The 19,683-nt window shown below is 33.9% G+C and overlaps 1 protein-coding gene across 5 annotated transcripts; it reads left to right on the top strand.

Moving 5' to 3' along the window:
• The first annotated feature begins 13,502 nt into the window (after positions 1-13,502).
• On the top strand, positions 13,503-19,383 carry LOC107425541 (WAT1-related protein At1g25270). 5 transcript variants are annotated; one of them, XM_016035549.4, is made up of 8 exons: positions 13,503-13,873; positions 16,283-16,345; positions 16,501-16,617; positions 16,861-16,934; positions 17,019-17,104; positions 17,203-17,358; positions 18,201-18,352; positions 18,936-19,383. In XM_016035549.4, the coding sequence occupies exons 1-8, from the start codon at positions 13,683-13,685 to the stop codon at positions 19,096-19,098; spliced, it is 1,002 nt and encodes a 333-aa protein (XP_015891035.3). In that variant the 5' UTR covers positions 13,503-13,682; the 3' UTR covers positions 19,099-19,383. The 5 variants fall into 5 exon arrangements, with proteins under 5 accessions (XP_015891035.3, XP_024932584.3, XP_024932587.3 ...); XM_025076816.3 differs by having other exon boundaries at positions 16,861-17,104; positions 18,936-19,382; XM_025076819.3 differs by having other exon boundaries at positions 16,861-17,104; positions 18,965-19,108.
• The last annotated feature ends 300 nt before the right edge of the window (positions 19,384-19,683 follow it).

Raw genomic sequence — 19,683 nt, forward strand, 5'->3', positions numbered from 1 at the left:
GGTGCATTTATGTAGTTCGGGCAGCATGAAATGGTTCCAATGATTCATGGATTCAATACATACATATAAGAGATCATGGGAATCAAGTCAAGATACCTTCAAAGGCAACCAAAAAGGGGCTGTGCACAGGGAATGGAAATTTGGCCGATTTTGCTATTTTTCTTGGTGGCTTTATTGTATTTTGTTGAGTTGGCTTTTTCTCTTTCCTCCAAGCAAGGGCAACGTGTGGGCTTCCATGATAATCCTATTTTACATCCTACAAAGCATATGGAAGCTGATTTGGAGCTTAAATTGGTCAAAGATTTGTCAGAGTTAACTTAGTCAAAAAGATAGTATTTTATTTTCCTAATTTGATTTCTACTTTTTGTTTTAGGAAATTACATTTACTTTTGGTTTGTATTTATTTATTTGCTGGACAAATAATTTTAGGAAATTTATTATTTTTATTGTAAATTAATTAATTTCTAATTCAAACTAAATGAATTAATTAATCAAAATTAGATTAGGAAAGAGTGAGAAAATTCGGTCACTTTAGGAAACAACAAGGCATGGCTGGTTTTTGCTTTAGTTTTTAGGATTTTATTTTGTTTTCTTCTAGCCTATTTAATGGCTTATTTTTTAGGAAGAACACATTTAATAATATTCAGAATTTATTTTATGAGATTGAATTTCTCTTCGTTGTTTTGAACACCTAAAACACCATTAGTGAGTGAGTGTTTTAGTTTTACTTATCAATAGGATATCCATCACCTATTATGGCATCTACATTATACCAAGGTTTCTAATCATAGATTGGTTAGGGGTTGAGGTCAATCCATTAGAACTTGAACTTAATCGTGATCCGGGTTAATATAATACGGGTTTAGGAGCAGATCGTCATATGTTTGTATCATTTAATATCAGAGCCAAGATTTTGTTCAGGTTTGATCTATCTTATTTGTTTTATTTGTTTTTGTGTTAATCTGTAGTTTTAGCATTAGGTTAAGGTTTCATTCATCCCATACACGTTCTACATCTTAGAAAAAAAAAAAAAAAAAAAAAAAAACTCATTCCTAGTTAAATTAGGTTTTCCTAATTTTTGCCATATTTTTGCTTCCTAGTTTGTTGGTTGTTTTTCATCATTGTTCTTGTTAATTTTGGTTTTTGTTGATTGTTCTTTGCTGTTTTAATCTTAAATATTTGCATTCATATATTCCCAAAAAAAAAAAAAAAGAGAGAGAAAAGAAGTGTGTTTTCAGCAACATATATAAAAAAAATAAATAAATAAATAAATAAAATAAAAAAAAACTGCACAATTGTATTTTTTTTTTGGAAGTCATGGATTTGGTGATTATTTGGTGTTAGAATTGCAATTTTGGTGTTGATCCTTGCTACTAAAGTTGCCTTATGTTCTGTGAGTTAAAAAAATAAAAATAAAAATAAAAAAAAGAAGAAGAAAAAGAAGCTGAACATAAAAAATAAAAAAAAAATCGGTTTGTTGAATTTGGTGTTGAAATTTGTTGCTGGAAATTTCTTGGAGCTACTGATTTGATGATTATTTATTCAATATTTGGAGTTTCTAGAGAATTATTTTTGTTGTTGTATATTTGAATTTTGGGTGCTTAAATTATTTGGATTAAAATGAGTTAAAGGATTTGATACAAAACTAGGATTACAAGAACAACAAGCAACACTATTGTTTAATTTTGTTCGAATTGATTTTTGTTCATGTTTGAAATTATTTTTCTAAATTTTTATTACTGAATCCTTAATTTCTTACCATCTGGTCCAGTTCTTATTGATTCTGAAAATTTTCCTTGTTAATTTGCATCATTTTTCCTAGAGAAGTAGACAACTAGGTTTTGCCGATTCAATCGGTATTGGTTGCTTTTGCTACTGTTTTGTTGATAAGCTTCAATTAAAACATACTTTTGATCTAATTTCTATTTTTTGGGTATTTTAATTAGAACTTTGAGACAATTCTTTAAGTGGAAAAGGGCAAGAGTGTGTGAGCTTCAAAAAGGGTAAAGGCCGAAACTAGTGTAAAAATATGAGCGTCGAGACCTTGATTCAATAAAACATGTGAGGGAGTGATTTTTGGTGAGAATTTATTTTATTTTATATTATTTATACTAACATGGAAGATTCAAGGTTGAGGAGAGGAGATCCACTACTAAGAATTAATGAAGAAGAATCCATAGGATTCCATGGTGATTCTTGAGCTACGGGAAATGGCGAGCAAACAGACATAAAGGATGTCTTGAAACCATTACAGCTGATGAATGCTCAATTTGACCACATAAATCAAAGGATGGACAGAATAGAAACATCTCATGGTGGACCGCATTGGAGGCAAGAGTTCCATAGAGGTTGAGGTCGAGGTCGAGAGGAGTTTGAAGAGGGAAATTTTGGACATGATTTCGAGGAAGGAACGGATGATATGTTTGCTGTCCAAGAGAGGCTAGGCCATGGGAGGCATAGGAGAGAGGAGGCAGATGATGATCTTGGCAACATCAAGGTAAACATACCATCTTTCATTGGGAAAAGTGATCCGGAGGCTTACTTGGAATGGGAGGAGTGAATGGAGATGATTTTTTATTGTCACAACTATTCAAAGGCCAAAAAGTTAAATTGACAGCAATGGAGTTTGGACATTATGCACTTCAATGGTGGACTAATGAGCAAAACATCCAAAGGAGAGTAGGTGATGAATTGGTTACTACATGGCGACAAATTAAAGGAGCCATGAGGAAGCGATTTGTACCATCACACTATTATAGGTTGCTGCATCAAAAACTTCAATCTTTATCTGAAGGAAATATGTTGGAGGATTATTACAAGGAGATGGAGATGCTTATGATGAGGTTAAGCATGAATAAAGATAGAGAAGCAACCATGGCAAGGTTTTTTGGTGGTTTGAATCATGAAATAGCCAATCAACTAAAATTGCAACAATATGTGGAATCAGAGGAGATGTTGCATGTGGCTATTAAATTAGAGCATCAATTCAAGAGAAGAGGTGTAGAATTTTGGTTTGGGGGTGTCTCCAACAATGAAAGATCAAATCCAAGTGCTTCGAGAAGCAATCCCACCTATGAAGCAAGACAAAAACTGAAGCTAGGTGAAGAGAGCTCCAATCGACCAAGGAAGGATGTAAAAGCCGAATCTGTCCAGGTACCAAATAATGAGGTAAAATATGATCCTAAACCTTCAAGGTGTAGATAAATTGTTTGTTTTAAGTGCCACGGATGAGGACACATCGTAGAATTTAGAGCATCAATTCAAGAGAAGAGGTGTAGAATTTTGGTTTGAGGGTGTTTCCAACAATGGAAGATTAAATCAAAGTGCTTGGAGAAGCAATCCCACCTTTGAAGCAAGACAAAAAATGAAGCTAGGTGAAGAGAGCTCCAATCGGCCAAAGAAGGATGTAAAAGCTGAATCTGTCCAGGCACCAAAGAATGAGGTAAAATCTGATCCTAAACCTTCAAGATCTAGAGAAATTGTTTGTTTTAAGTGCCAGAGATGAGGAGACATTGTAGCCAATGCCCGACTAGAAGAATCATGGTGTTAAAGAGTAATGGTGAGCTAGAGTCAGAAAATGAGGAAAATGGAGATGAAACCGAGCAAGGAGAGGAAGATTTTAAGGATGAAGCCGAAACCTTGCATGCATCCAATGCCGAATTAAATTTAGATTCTAGGAGAGTACTGGCTGTTTACAAGGATGAGGATCAAGTTCAAAGAGAAAATATCTTCCACACCCGATGTGAGCTCCAAGGTAAGATTTGTAGTATGATTATTGATAGTGGAAGTTGTACAAATGTATTTAGTAACATTGTGGTTGATAAATTAGGCTTAACAACTATTAAACATCCAGAACCTTATAGATTACAATGGCTTAATGATAGTAGTGAGATAAAAGTGAATAAACAAGCCAAGGTAAAATTTAGCATAGATAAATATGTGGATGTTATTTTGTGTGATGTTGTGTCTATGCATGCCGGACATATTCTATTAGGTAAACCATGGCAATTTGATAAAGATGCTACTCATTATGGTTGAGAAAATTGTATTTTTCTTAGATTTAAAGGTAAGAAGGTCAAGCTGGAGCCATTGACTTGCAAGGAAGTATATAGAAACCAATTACAAATGCAACAAAGGAGAGAGGCTGAAAAACTCAAGGAGAAAGATAGTATGGCACCTACAGCTTCACCATCCATCCAAGAAGGTAAGTCCAAGCTTGCTGTCCAAGGTAAGCATTCTAAAATACAAATTGAGCAGAAAAACCATGAGTAAGCCAAAAGTGGAGTGAGAAAAAAAGAGAAAGCCGAGAGACAAAGTGAGAAACCCTGTAGTTGAGAGGAAGAATGTGTGGTGGCCGAGCGAGAGAAAGGAAAAGAAAGAAAAGAAAGGAAAAATCAAAATTTTTATTTGAGTTTTGGGGATGTTAATAAAGCCATCTTGAATAAGAAACCATTGTTGGTTGTGATTTATAAAGATAATTATTTGAATGATCAAACTAATCCCGAAGAACTTGAATTGCCAAGTTCTATTTATTCTTTTTTGCAGGATTTTGTTGATGTTTTTCCGGATGAAATTCCAAATGGATTACCAGCTCTTAGAATGATTGAAGATCAAATTGACTTTGTTCCAGGGGTTTCCATACTAAATAGACCTGCATATAGAAGTAATCCCAAAGAAACAAAGGAGTTACAAAGGTAGGTAAGTGAGTTACTTGATAAAGGTTACATTAGTGAGAGTATGAGTCCATGTGCTATTCCTATTTTATTAGTGCCTAAAAAAGATGGTTCTTGGAGAATGTGTGTTGATTGTAGGGTTATAAATAATATCACCATTAAATATAGACATCCCATTCCTAGATTAGATGACATGCTTGATAAATTACATAGTGCTTGCATGTTTTCTAAAATCAATCTTAGGAGTGGATACCAGCAAATTAGAATTAAAGAAGGTGATGAATGGAAGACCGCATTTAATACTAAATATGGACTATATGAATGGTTAGTCATGCCATTTGGATTAACTAATGCACCTAGTACTTTCATAAGGCTTATGAATCATGTTATGCATCCATTTATTGGTAAATTTGTGGTTTTGTATTTTGATGATAATTTAGTGTATAGCCGAAACTTAGATGAACATATAGAACATCTTAGGCAAGTTTTAAATATTCTCAGGAAAGAAAGGTTGTTTGCTAACATGGAAAAGTAGGATTTTTGTAAAAATGAGTTGGTTTTCCTGGGATTTGTAGTAAGTGCTGCAGGTATAAAAATTGATCAATATAAAAATTAATCAATCTAAAGTTCAAGCCATCAAAGATTGGCCGACACCATCATCTATTACATAAGTGAGGAGTTTTAATGGTTTGGCTAGCTTCTATCAAAGATTTGTCAAGGAATTTAGCACCATCGTAGCGCCTTTGAATGAAGTTGTAAAGAAGAATGTTGGCTTTAAATTGGGGGACGTACAAGAAAAATCTTTTAATTTGTTGGAAGAAAATTATGTAATGCACCTTTACTAGTTTTGCCAAATTTTTCTACTACTTTTGAAATTGAGTGTGATGCTTCGGGAGTAGGTATTGGAGCTATTTTTATGCAAGAAGGAAAACCCATAGCCTACTTTAGTGAGAAATTAAATGGAGTTGCACTAAACTAACAGACATATGACAAGGAGATGTATGCTTTGGTGAGGGCTTTGGAAATGTGGTAGCACTATCTCATGCCAAAAGAATTTGTGATTCACACGGACCATGAATCTTTGAAGAACATTAAAGGTCAAGGAAAGCTCAACTGAAGGAATGCCAAGTGGATTGAATTCATTGAGACCTTTCCATATGTGATCCGCTACAAAAAGGTGAGGAAAATATGGTTGCAGATGAATTATCCAGAAGGTATGTACTTTTTTCTACCTTAGATACTAGATTGCTTGGTTTTGAACAATTAAAGGAACATTATGAGTATGATAGTGACTTTGGAGAAATATTTAGAACCTGTTCACAATATGGATTTAATAAATTTTACATATTTGAGGAGTATTTGTTTAGGAAAAACAAACTTTGTGTGCCTAATTGTAGCATTAGGGAGTTATTAGATTAGGAAGGTCATAAGGATGGTTTAATAGGTCATTTTGGTGTTTTTAAAACTTTATCCTTACTGCAAGAATATTTTTATTGGCTTAACATGAAGAGAGATGTTGAAAGAATATGTGAAAGATGCTTGAAATGCCGAAACACCAAGTCCACATTGAAACTGCACGAGGTGTACCACCCATTACTGATTCCTTCCTATCCTTGGGTAGATTTGTCTATGGATTTTATTCTTGGTTTGCCTAGGTGAAGGATGGGTAAGGATTCAATATTTATTGTTGTGGATAGAATTTCTAAGATGGTACATTTTATTGCATGTAATAAACTGATGATGCATCTAATGTTGCTAATTTATTTTTCAAAGAAATTGTGAGATTGCATGGAATGCCTAGAATAATTGTTTCGGATAGGGATGCTAAGTTTTTAAGTTATTTTTGTAAAAATATGTGGGCTAAGTTAGGAACTAAACTTTGTTTTCAACTACTTGTCATCCAAAAACTTATGGACAAACTGAAGTAATAAACAGGACTTTTTCTACATTGTTACTGGTTTTAATTAGTAGAAACTTAAGAACATAGGAAATATTTGCCACATGTTGAATTTTCTTATAATAGGTCTTTGCATTCAGCAACTAAATATACACCATTTGAGATTGTTTATGGTTTTAATCCTTTGACTCCATTAGATTTAACACCTTTGCCTTTAAGTGAACGTGCTGATCTAGATGGAAAGCAAAAAGCTGATTTTGTAAAACAGATTCATGAAAAGACTAAGGCAAATATTGAGAGGAGGACCAAGCAATATGCAAGGAATGCTAATCAAGGCCCAAAAAAAGTTGTCTTTGAACGTAGAGATTGGGTTTGCTTGCATCTAACAAAGGAGAGATTTCCCAAGCAAAGGAAGTCCAAGCTTATGCAGCGTGGTGATGGACTTCTTCAAGTTTTGGAGCGGATAAACAACAATTCTTACAAACTTGATTTTCTGGGTGAGTAGAATGTTAGTGCTACATTTAATGTTGCTGATTTTTCTCCTTTTGCTGCAGGTGATGATTTTGATTTGAGGGCAAATCCTTTTCAAGAGGAGGGGAATGATGCAAATCCGCTCAAACTCGCACAACCAACAACCCGCTACGGTACTAACCCGATATGGATGAAGACCAGGCCGATCACTACGGTTCAAGCTAAGAGATTTAAGGATAAACTTGATGCCTTTATCCAAGAAGTAATTCATTCTCAAGAGAACTTGTCTATACCAGAAGATCAAGACTTGTTTTGAGCATACAAGTGGTGGAAGTCGATATGGATCCAGATAGCAGTTTTGGTGCATTTATGGAGTCTAGGTAGCATGAAATGGTTTCAATGCTTCATTGATTCAATACATATGTCTAAGATTTCATGGAATCAAGTCAAGGCAGCTACAAAGGCAACCAAAAAGGGGCTGTTTGCATGGAATGGAAATTTGGTCAATTTTACTGTTTTTCTGGCTGTCTTTACTGTATTTTGCTGAGTTGCCTTTTCTTGTTCCTCCAAGCAAGGGCAACGTGTGGGCTTCCATGATAATCCTATTTGGCATCCTGAAAAACATATGGAAGCTGATTTGGAGCTTAAATTGGTCAAAGATTGGTCAAAGCCAACTTAGTCAAAAATATAGTATTTTAGTTTCTTAATTTGATTTCTACTTTTTGTTTTAGGAAATTACCTTTACTTTTGGTTTTTATTTATTTATTTTCTGGAAAAATAATTTTAGGAAAGTTATTATTTTATTGTAAATTAATTAATTTCTAATTCAAAATAAAGGAATTAATTAATCAAAATTAGATTAGGAAAGGAGAGAGAAAATTCAGTCACTTTAGGAAACAACAAGGCATGGCTAGTTTTTGCTTTAGTTTTTAGGGTTTTATTTTGTTTTCTGCTAGCCTATTTAATGGCTTATTTTTGAGGAAGAACAAATAATCAATAATATTAAAAATTTATTTTCTCTTTGTTCTTTTGAACACTTAAAACACCATTAGTGAGTGAGTGTTTTAGTTTGAATTTTCAATAGGATATCCATCACCCATTGTGGCGTTTACATTATACCAAGGTCTCTAATCGTAGGTTGATTAGGGGTTGAGGTCAATCCATTAGAACTTGAACTTAATCGTGATTTGGGCTAATATAATACGGGTTTAGTAACAGGTCGTCCTAGGTTTGTATCAGCTGTCTTTGACCAATCTTTGACCAATTTAAGCTTCAAATCAGCTTCCATATGCCATGCAGGATGCCAAATAATATTATTATTGAGTTCCACACATTGCCCTTGATTGGAACAAAGACAAAATGTCAACTCAGCAAAATATAGTAAAGTCATCAGATAATACAGCAAAACTAGCCATGTTTTCCCTTCATGCCCACAAGCCCATTTTAGATGCTTTTGATTCTAACTTGACTTGATTCCATGACCTCTTAGTGGTATTCAATGAATCCATGAAGTGTTGGATCCATTCCTTACTGCCTGGAGTGCACATTTGCACTAAAACAGCTATCCGGGTCTGTATCGGCCTCCACCACTTAGATGCTTAAAACAGGCTTTATATCTTCAGGTATTGACAAGACCTTTTGAGAATTAATTACTCCCAATATAATGGCAGCCAGGTTGTCTTTAAATCTCTTGGCTTGAGCTCTGGTGATTGGTCTGGTCTTCATCTGTATCGGGTCAGCACCTCAACGGGTAGTCGGTTGTGCAGGTTTAGTAGGTTCTCATCAAGATGCTTTACAACTTAGTGTTTTGACTCATGAAAATTTGTCAACATATAAAAATGAACTCAAAATCCTTCTTATTGCCCTGGTTGAAATCTCCTATGTCAAGACCCGTCCAAAATTCCTCACCGGAACCCTAGACAAGCCCTGATCCCAGGGAAACCCTACCGAACCCTCCAATGGAAAATCCAGCAGAACCTCACCTAAGGGTTGGACTTACTACAAATTTCCTGCACTAAAAACACACTTCTATATTCATCCCCTTATTCCTCCCACAATACTACAAATTGATTCCATAATTTTACAGCACTTCACAGGAATAACAATAATCTAGTGCATACAACAAGGATGAAAGAAATATTACAATTGAAATAAACGAATACAAAGGTACTTCTCGAACTACGATAGCGGCGGAGATTTGGTTCGCTATGGAAGAACGTTTACCACCCCTTGCACCTAAGAGACTGGAATTTAAAAATGTGAGATACTAATCATATCAGTGAGTGGCCCTATCTACTGAACACTTTTTAATATTAATTATATAACAAATAAGGGAATATAATTTAATACCGACAATTAAATAGATAAATAAATAATAAACAATTGAAAGTAATAATTTCTCTCAAAACCCTCACTATTCACTCCGTTGGAAATATTCCCTTTTTAAAACATTTTTTCAAAACCCATTATTCGTATTTCCCAAAAACCAAGGGATCAAATAATTTAATAAATAATAAATAAATACTCCAAATATAAATAAAATGTAATAAAATATAAATAATAATTTTTGAACACTTTGGGGTTTGAAATTTCCATCCAAAAATCTATACTTGACGCACCACACCATATACTAGTGATGCCTTTCGATACCCAGCGTCCCGAGCACCGAATAGCGGGGGGTTAAAGAGAGAAACTTGCAAACGGCACTTCGGCGTCCCGACAGTACCGCTGCTGAAACCGTCATCCCGGCCAAGAAGGGGGGCGGTTGTGGCCAATATCAAACTTGCTTGCCCACGATCCAATGGCAACTCACGGGAGACATAATAACTTGCACGCTAACCACATATACACCGAAACACCAATACCGTATGAGTGCGTCTAAAATAATTATCAAATTAATTATAACCGTACCGATTTTCCAAAATCACCGTGGGAAATATACCAGTTTTCAAATTTACCATCCCACATATTTTCCTTTAACATACCCGGTACGAAACCATCGATAACAATATAAAAATATTTTTTCTCGTAACACGAGGTCCAACAAATAATATTCCACAGGCATAATTATAAAATTAAACCACCAATTCAAACAAATAATTTTCATAAAATATTTAAACCACTTATGCCCAAAAATAATATTAAAATCACATACGATTTATTACTAAAAATACCTTGCTCATGCGTAATAAATAAAATTAAATCACAATATTTCCATAAAATATTTCCACAATTATAATTAAATTTCACCACATGAACAAAATTCCAAATATTAATTAAATACCAATTAAATATAATTAATTGCCCAAAATATTTTTAAAGGTGGGTCACTCACCTTAAGCACGTATATCAGCTAAGATCCTCCACAGAATCAACTCCACTACCCCCACATGCACCTAAAACATCCACAATACACCAACCAAATATATTAATATTTTAATCGGGTAACTCTTAAATGGGTACCCGGGGAGCGAACACAAACGACAACCAAATTTGACGAGTAATATACCGAATCGAAGCTTGAGTGACTAGAATCACGGATCCGGTCTTACTTCCCGGAGATTGGACCCGAGGTGGTCGGAATTTCGCTGGAAAGCTTTTGGGATTCAACTCCTCGATTCTCCCAAACCGTCGCGAATGGAGGAAAAGGACGCTGGATTTGGATTCAGGAGGTCGGAATTAGTGGAGAGGGACCGGTGGTGCAACTGGGTAGTCGCCGGAACGGTGATTTCCGACGACGCTTCCGGTGGCCGATGGCTGAGATTTTTGGGGGTTTTGTAGATCAAGGGGAGAGGGTTCCAACGGGACCAGCGGTGAGGCAAACGGAGGCTGGACGGAGAAGAGATCGGGGTTTGAAGGTTTTCGGTGCCTCGTCGGAAAATACTCCGATCCCGGCGCGTCGGAGGTCCAGTGGTCGTGAAATTTGGTGGGCTGGCTGGAAATGAGGAGGTGGTGAAGGGTGACTGGCGCGTGTCGCCTGAAAATGGTCGGAAATGGGTCAAACGGCGGTGGCCGGTGGTGGAGGGGAAAAATCGCTGTCGAGCTTTCTCCATCTCGATCTAGGCGCGTCCGGCGATCGGTGGTCGTGAAATTTTGAGGGTTGGCCGGGAATGGAGAGGCTCTCCCATTTGGCCAGCGCGTGTAGCAAGAATCGGCCGAAAAATTTGACAACTCCGGCGACCGGTCGTTTCTCTCTCTCCCTCTCTCTCTCCTCTCTCTCTTTCTCTCTCCTCCCCGTCGTTTTTGCCAAATAAAAGCCACCGTGGGTGACACTATTCACCCATGTTGACCAATCAGGTGTCGACACATGGTGTTACTATGCACTTAAGCCAGATATAATAAAATATTACGGTATCCGGCGAACTTCACACGTCCATAACTTTTTAACCAGATGTCCAATTTAAGCATGCCGCTAGTCTATGAACTCGTATCGACGAGTACTTTACAACCATACAAAATTCAAAACAAAATTATACAACGATAAAAAGTCAACTCCCGGCACCTTTTGGACAGTTTGTACCTCGAATTTTTTTGCCCATAACTTTCAAACCGTAGCTCCGTTTTCGACGTGTTACTAGTCTACGAACTCAGGGCATCATGCACTTCGCCACGGTTCCATGGTCAACTAGAAATTTCAACTGGAACAAAAAGTCAACTTTTGACCCACTCGATCAATGATCAACCTCGGTCAACGTGCACGAATTCCGATGTGGTTTGGGTTGGGGTGTTACATCCTATGAACGCTGCAGTAAATTGTGTGTGTATGTGTGTGGAGGCTCAAATTTGTGGCTGTTTATATAGTGAATTGTTGCCTTGATTCCCAAGTGGATTAGGATTAGCGTTAGTGTCCAATTCCAATCCAATTAGCTTTTTAAAACTAAAAATCAAGAGATAAAATAGGTGCTAACCAAACTCTCTAGGGAATTTATAAATTTATTTCAGCTTTTAAATAATAATTCGTTGCAATATAAATCCTTCAGTTTGATGCCCAATCTAGCCACACATAAGCCCTAAAATTTAGGAGTTTTGTTTGCACTTAAAAGTTGACTCCTACTTCAAGTGCTAGATTCTGCCTGGACAACTAATTAAAACCAGCCATTGGACTTCCATGTAGGCATTAATATGGCATTCCATTTGGGCATCTAATGTGGCAAAAATTTCCTCTAAAATATCCATGTGGACCACAACCTATATAATTGCCAAATAAATTCCATGTAAGCAACATATCTTCATTCTTCTTTATTCCCAACAGCCTGTTTTTAAGCCACCATTTGAACACCCAATATGCTTATTTTGCCTGATTCTACTTGGAAAAGTTAGCTTTATATATTAACTTTCCAAAAATATAATGAATATTTTGAGCATCTTTGGAATTAGAAAAGCACTTGAAACTCGAATTTCCTACCGGACTGCAAATTTGCCAACCTGTGTAATTTTTTATGGCTTCAAAATTAAATTGGTATTAATTGACTTGCCTAAATGCAATGAAATTTTACAGAGATGATCCTCCAATGTGCTAATATAATTCTCCTACTGTAATCACCTCCAAATTCCATTTATATATCGAAATATGCTCAAAATTGTACATACTATGCAGAATTCAGCATTTTCCTTGATTTATTTTTCTTTTACCAAAATTGGGAAAAACACAAATCTAAGTGGTTTTCCATATAAAAATAAGCACAAACCAACAAATATTAAGTTTAAAAAATGGCATAAAAACATAGTATTTTAGGCATGTCATTTACACCTAGAGTATTTTAGGCATATCATTTACACCAACTTTCACCTACATTCTAGAAATCTTCCAACAGTGTTAACAATCTACTATTATGCGTTGAAGTCCTTGCCTTGCAAAGTGGAACTTTGTTGCTGTTGATTCAAATGGTTCGCTTCTGATATATGTTGCATAAGAATTACCGCGGACAAGTTTACATGAAGTTATCATGTATGTTAACTAGTGATGATATCCAAAATGAAAGAAGAGTCCTTTCGAGCCAAAACGTCAGACTGTTAGGAAGCAAATTCCCTTAAAAACTTGGGTATGTCGCGTCAGAAGTTCGAAGGAATTGCTTTCTCCCAGCGCCCAAACCCACCTTCTTCTTCTTCTTCTTCTTCTTTGAGGGTACGTTGAATCAGAAGTTTGAATGGAATTGCTTCCTTCCAGCCCTCTTCCTTTCTTAAAATGTAAGTTTCCCTTTTTTAGTAGTTTTGTTATTTATGGGGACCTCAATACTTAGTGATATTATAATATATTCTTTTCTGTCTAGTAGTGGCATTATAGATTTTGCTGTTTGAGAATCGTGGCATTTTAGTATTGATCCTATTAATTGTTCCCATAAAAAATGTGAATGAAAGTGGCTGTCAATTCTTTGCTTTAATCTTTATTCTTTTTTTTCCTTTCTCTTTTATTATAATTTTTTTATTTTTTATTTTTTTGGTATTCGTATATCTATCTAAAGCTCGAAGCTCAGGTTATGCAGTTCAGTCATAGTTTGTATACGCATAAGCCTGCTTAAATCTCTATATAAATACTCTATACTTTCCACCAAAAGAAACATATCAAGACAACCAAAGAGTTCCATTTGAAGCACAAGAAGTTGTTTTTGTTGAAAATTAAGAAAAATTAAGGTGCAATAGTGATGAAGTTCTGCAGTCATATTGATGGGTTGAAACCTGTTGTGTTGATGGTTGTCGTTGAAGCTATATATGCAGGAAATCATGTTCTCTATAAGCTGGCTGTGTATGATGGAATTAGCATCAAGATTATGATTGCATATAGATTTATATTTGCCTCTGTCTTGATGATTCCTCTTGCTTTCTTTATGGAACGGTAATTTTCTTCCTATAATTTCTCTAGTATAATAATATCATTGTTTTGTTTCTCCTTTCGAGGGAAAAAAATAAAATAAAACAAAACAAAAATTTATCTTTATTTTATGTCTTTCTTAAAAAGTAAAGAATAAATAAAACAATGATTCATGTGTTTGTCTTTGATTTTTTCATCATATATACTTTCTTTAAAGGATGTTCTTTCTAATTATTTTCTTTCACTGAATGATTTACCATGGCTATTTTCGTTGCACCTTAATTCCCCTAAAAGTTTGACAAGAATTGCTTTAATTGGGTTGCATTTGGTAAGGGGAGTAGATCGTACATATTGGATAAATTTAGTTTTTCATATGATTGGTATGCTTTTGAATTTAAGGATTGCTATTCCATAAAAATATATATGCTTCCACTCACAAGAATAATAAATTTTTTTTTTTAAACCTTAAAGCATTTGCAATGATTCTATCCATTGAAGCTATTATGGCAATAAATTTGGACCGAATTAATGCTTGGATGGTATAATATCCATGCATAGATAATGTCTATTTATAATTCTTCTTCATTGGATTTTTCTTTAGAATTTTAAATAGAATAAATTGGCATATTGGGAGAAAGATAAGAGGAGGGAGGATAGAGAAGAAACTATGAATTGATGAGGCAAGAGGAGAGAGAAAGAGATTAAATTTATGGCTCACACTATTTATCAGACCTTCCATAAGCAAAGGGTATGTTCGACACTTCTAATTTTTTTAATGTCGCTTTAGCTTATCACAGATATTGCACAAAACTATTAAAAATGATTTTTTTTTTTTTTAAATTGTGTTAGAATGATGTGGGAAATTTTTTTTTTAGATAAATAGGCCCAATAGACATATCATTAGAGATGCTCTTAAAATTCCTTTTCATATATTTTAATCTCGATAAACATTAAACTATCTTTATCGTATTTTGATAAGTTGAAATTTAGATTGATTATCATATATTAATAATATAAAAATTTAGCTTTTAATTAATTTTTTACCAAATTTAAACATTTTTGGAAAAAAAAAATTTATAAAGGCAAACCTTTATTCTAATTCCATAATTTTACAAAATATGTGTATAGGAATGGTTATTGTTTTTTCTATCTTTTTTATTCTCATAAATAACTATTCTTATTTTATTAGAAATAATTATTTTATGAACTAAACAGGCCTTTAAATTTAGATTTATTGTATTTTGATACCTATGATTTTTAAAGTTTTACGATTTAGATTCTCAACTTTTAAAAGTTAGAATTTAAACCATCAGCTTACAAATTGTTGCTAATTGGACCAAGTTTGATGTTTTGACCAATGTAATTTCACACCTGTCTCATAAACAAGTCACTTGATTAGTATTGAATTGCATTAAATTTCAAACTAAATCATTCAAAAATGTAAAATTTTAAAATTAAATAGTACTAAAATATTTTTAGTTCGATGCATTTTATTACCCCCCCTTTTTTTTTTTTTTTTCAGTTTAACTTTGATATCGCATATATTATTACATGGGATGGCCATTTTAAAAACTTTGTTAGTCAAAAGTCAAGCATAGTTTTAATTGCAACAAATTATAAATCGAGCACCTAATTGGAACTTTTGAAAATTAGAAGCCTAAATCACAAAACTGCTAAAACTAAGGATGTTAAAATGAAGCGTTCCCCTTAAGTTTAGTATGAATTTGGTCTTTTTGGGGCATAATGGTCTTGCCGTACCATGAGGAGGGAGCAAATATTACGTTTGGGGCGCAATGGTCTTGGCGTATCATGCTGCGTTGAAGCTATTAAGAATACCTGCTGGTGCATAGGGTGGAGAAGGATGAAATAGTGCTCTAGCAACAACCAATGTTACTTTTGGTTACATTTTGTGTGGTACAAATAATACTGGTTCTCTCGCCAGTTTCCTATTTCCATTAAATCATATAGGATTAGAGATAGAATCCAGCTTAAAAAGCAGTTTTTATTTTCACTTATTTATTTCTTTATTGACATTTTAAATGAGGCAGAACTGTATCAATAATGGCCATGGATGGGGATAGGGAATAAAATAATAGACAAAGATGGGGATAGAAAAAACGGAACAGAAAATCTTGACCGATAGAAATCAAAGGATCGCAAACTGTGTACATAGTTTTGAAGCATGGTTTTTCTAGTCAATGCTATAACTCAACACATCGGAGGAGACAAATTTCACCAAATCAAGTTTTGAATTAATTATTGACCTGTGGACACCATTCTTTTAGTTGAATGGAAGTTAGGCAATTTGTTTATGATAGATTGTTAAAGGAGATGAGCAATATAATGTGTACATAAATTGGCAAACTTTGTTCAAGTATATGAATCCATATATTATACATACAGCTTTAATCCGTTTAATCCATATTATTGCAGGAAAACCAGACCAAAAATGACATGGATGATCAGCTTTCAAGTATTTCTTTGTGGGATATTTGGGTAAGAAAAAAGTTGAAACAAATCTAGATGTTAATGATCAGTTGGTATTTCTTTATTTATTTATTTTCAAAATTTTTATCAAAGCAGCAAAATAAATACTTTTTGTTTGGGTTTTCGTGGCCTGAAATAAGACTCTATTATATAAATTGTCACAGCGGATCATTAGGCCAAACTTTATATGCTGAAAGCTTGTCTTTAACATCGGCGACATTTGTGTCTGCTGTGTCCAACCTCATTCCAGTCATGGTATTTATGTTGGCATTAATTTTTGGGTAATATCTTTTGTCTCTTGACTATACTCTATAGTTTACCACGTAACATCATTTTTTACGAAGTATTATATTTCGAAACTTTAACTTTTTTGGGTTTTCATTGATGTATACATAATAATTCGTTTAAAATTGAATCTTTTAGAGAAAGAATGTAATTATGGAGTTAAAAAAAGAAAAAAAAAAGTCTTTTATTGTCAAATTATAGCCACTTTTTTTTTTTTTCTTCCCCCCCCCCCTTGAAAGGTTGGAGAAGTTGAAGATTGGAACAATGGCAGGCAAAGCTAAGTTGATGGGATTCATGGTAAGCATAAGTGGAGGTATGATTTTCATACTCTACAAAGGCTTGAAAATCAACATTTGGTCAACTGGAATCAACTTATTGTTAAAATATGAAGCTTTAGGACACCAAGTGAAGGGTAATCAAGGTTTAGGCTCCTTCTTGGCCATTGCTAGCTGTTTATCTTTGACAATTTGGTACTTGATTCAGGTAAAAGTATTCAAATAAATTTGTAAAAATAATAAGACTATGTGTTTATTAATCTCTAGTACTGACTTCATTTCGATTCGTGTATTATATTGTATTAGGCTAAGGTCTGCAAGGCATATCCTCCTTACTCTGCCACTGCTTTGATGTGTACTTTTGCATCGATTCAAGCTACTGTCTTTGTCTTATGTGCTGAGAGAGATTGGTCTAGGTGGAAACTTAATTGGAACATCCAACTTATCACTATTCTTTACGCGGTAATTCATTTTCATGCCTATTATAAATACAATAATATGGTTTTGTTAAATCCTATAATATATTATGGTGTAATTAGTAAGGTGATTAGAAATAAGTTGTAGAATACCAATTTAGGGGTAATCCAAATGACTGAAGGAGTTTCACACTGGCCATAAACTATGTCCTTGCTGGAATATTGGTCCATAGATAGACTTACAACCCAAAGGTTAATTTAGCTAACAGTTCGAGGAAAGCCTAATTAGTTAAAGGGAGTCACAAAAGGTTCCTCACCGTTACTAGGTCAGAATAGTCTATACCTCAAATGTATTATGTATTGGTGGGTTTACTTAAATGTCATATAGGTCCCATGTGATGGCGCACATGGTAGACTGTAGATACCCAATCCAAGGCGTGGTAGGACAATCAGCGGATTACATATATGACTTTTATTTTTGCATCAGCAAGCACTTGATCCTTGAATTTGTGGTAAGGACAAAATCTTCTTATATGTGAAAAGTTAAAAGCAAAAGATACTGCCTTTTTTTGAAAAGAAAAAAAAAAAGTCATTAATTTTGTCATTTTCATGTGTAAATCGTTCGGGGGTGTTAATTATTGTAATATTTTATATAGGGTATAATTAGTGAATTGAATGGAATGATGCCCGATGTGCATGATTGTGACTTTATATTCATGAAATGTTTATATAATTAGTATTTTCAAAGTTCAACCATGAGTAATTCAAGAATTGGCTTGGAAAACATAAGAGAGGAAAATATAAATCAAAACAAACTAAATCATCATTATTACGAACAAGTTTTTTCATTTCACTGAATCTAAAATTAATAAATAATACATTTTTCAGGGAATTTTACAATCAGGATTTTGTTTTGCGGCAATTGCTTGGTGTTCTGAGGTGAAGGGTGCATTCTTTGTATCTGCTTTTTATCCTTTGATGCTTGTTTTTGTTGCTATAGTAGGAACTCTCTTTCTGGATGAGCATTTATACTTGGGAAGGTATTTCTTATAACTCTCTCCACTTTTTTTCATTCTTGCAATGCCATAATATTATATATATATATATATACATATATGCGCATGTATATATATTTATATATTGTTAGTCTTCAATCATATCCACTTAATAGTATTTCTACTAAAAAAATGATCAAATCAACCCTTTAGATTTAGCAAATCCTCATCGATAGATGTAATTGGAAACCTTATAGCAAATCCTCATCGATAGATGTAATTGGAAACCTTAGTATATAGTATATCAATTCAACCTCATAAAAAAAGCTTATTATATATATGCATACATGTTATACTATCAGTCCATTAATTTTATGTATGCAATTTTATTATGATAGGTGGTGTCATCAAATTAATCATGATGGGCATATATAGCTTGTCTGATTATCAATAAAATTATATGCAAATTCATAGCACAATTTTATATATATATATACATTTAGAATCACACCTTTCGTTTTTTATTTTTATTTTTTTAATTGTTTTTGTTTTATTATTATTATTATTTTTGCATTATTATATGATATATTGTTATAATTAATTGTGGCGGGTACATTTCATGGAACAGTTTGATAGGATCAATACTAATCGTGGTAGGTTTATACGCTGTGTTGTGGGGAAAAAGTGAGGAGATAAAGCAAATGTCAGCAAGGTCAAAGCAACTCCAAACAACTGAAGAAATGTCTGTAAATTCTAGCAATTGTGATAAAGAACCTCAATCAATAGTGTGATTTTTTCCATGTATTAATTTGGTTAAATAAAAATCACGTTTTAAGTAAAATTTCTTTATTTTATTAGTATCCTAATAATTTTTGTCAGTGGGGAGTGCATTATTGTGATGATAAACAGTGAAAATTTTCAATGGATTTGTTCAAGCGGTGAACAAAAGGTGTTGATTTGAAGGGAAAATATTATAAGGATATGGTGGCAGACATGGACTAATTCTCAAGTGCTCGAAATTATAAGGTCAATGTGGATGGGAAAAGGCCACTTTATAGTATTTTATTTAAATATATAGTAGGTAATTGTCAAATAACATTAATAATTTTATTGTAACTTTTTCATACATATATAATATATAATTTTATTTTGTTGGGGTAAGAAAGTTATGACCAAGAGCAAGCTAGCTTGAAGTGTTAGCAACAAGCAAGCTTTTGGTGATGCTCTTGGGAATGGTTGTGTGTGAGTTGTGTTTTTAGGTTTTGGTTATGGTGTTTTCTGGTTTTTAGGGTTCCTAGAGTGTTCTAAGGTGTTGAAGAAGAGATGAGAAGAAGAGGAACACGTTGGCTTTTGAAAATAAGGCTTGGATGTGTAGC

The sequence above is a fragment of the Ziziphus jujuba genome, chromosome 7 (genome assembly GCF_031755915.1).
Source record: "Ziziphus jujuba cultivar Dongzao chromosome 7, ASM3175591v1".
NCBI classification, from domain to species: Eukaryota; Viridiplantae; Streptophyta; class Magnoliopsida; order Rosales; family Rhamnaceae; genus Ziziphus; species Ziziphus jujuba.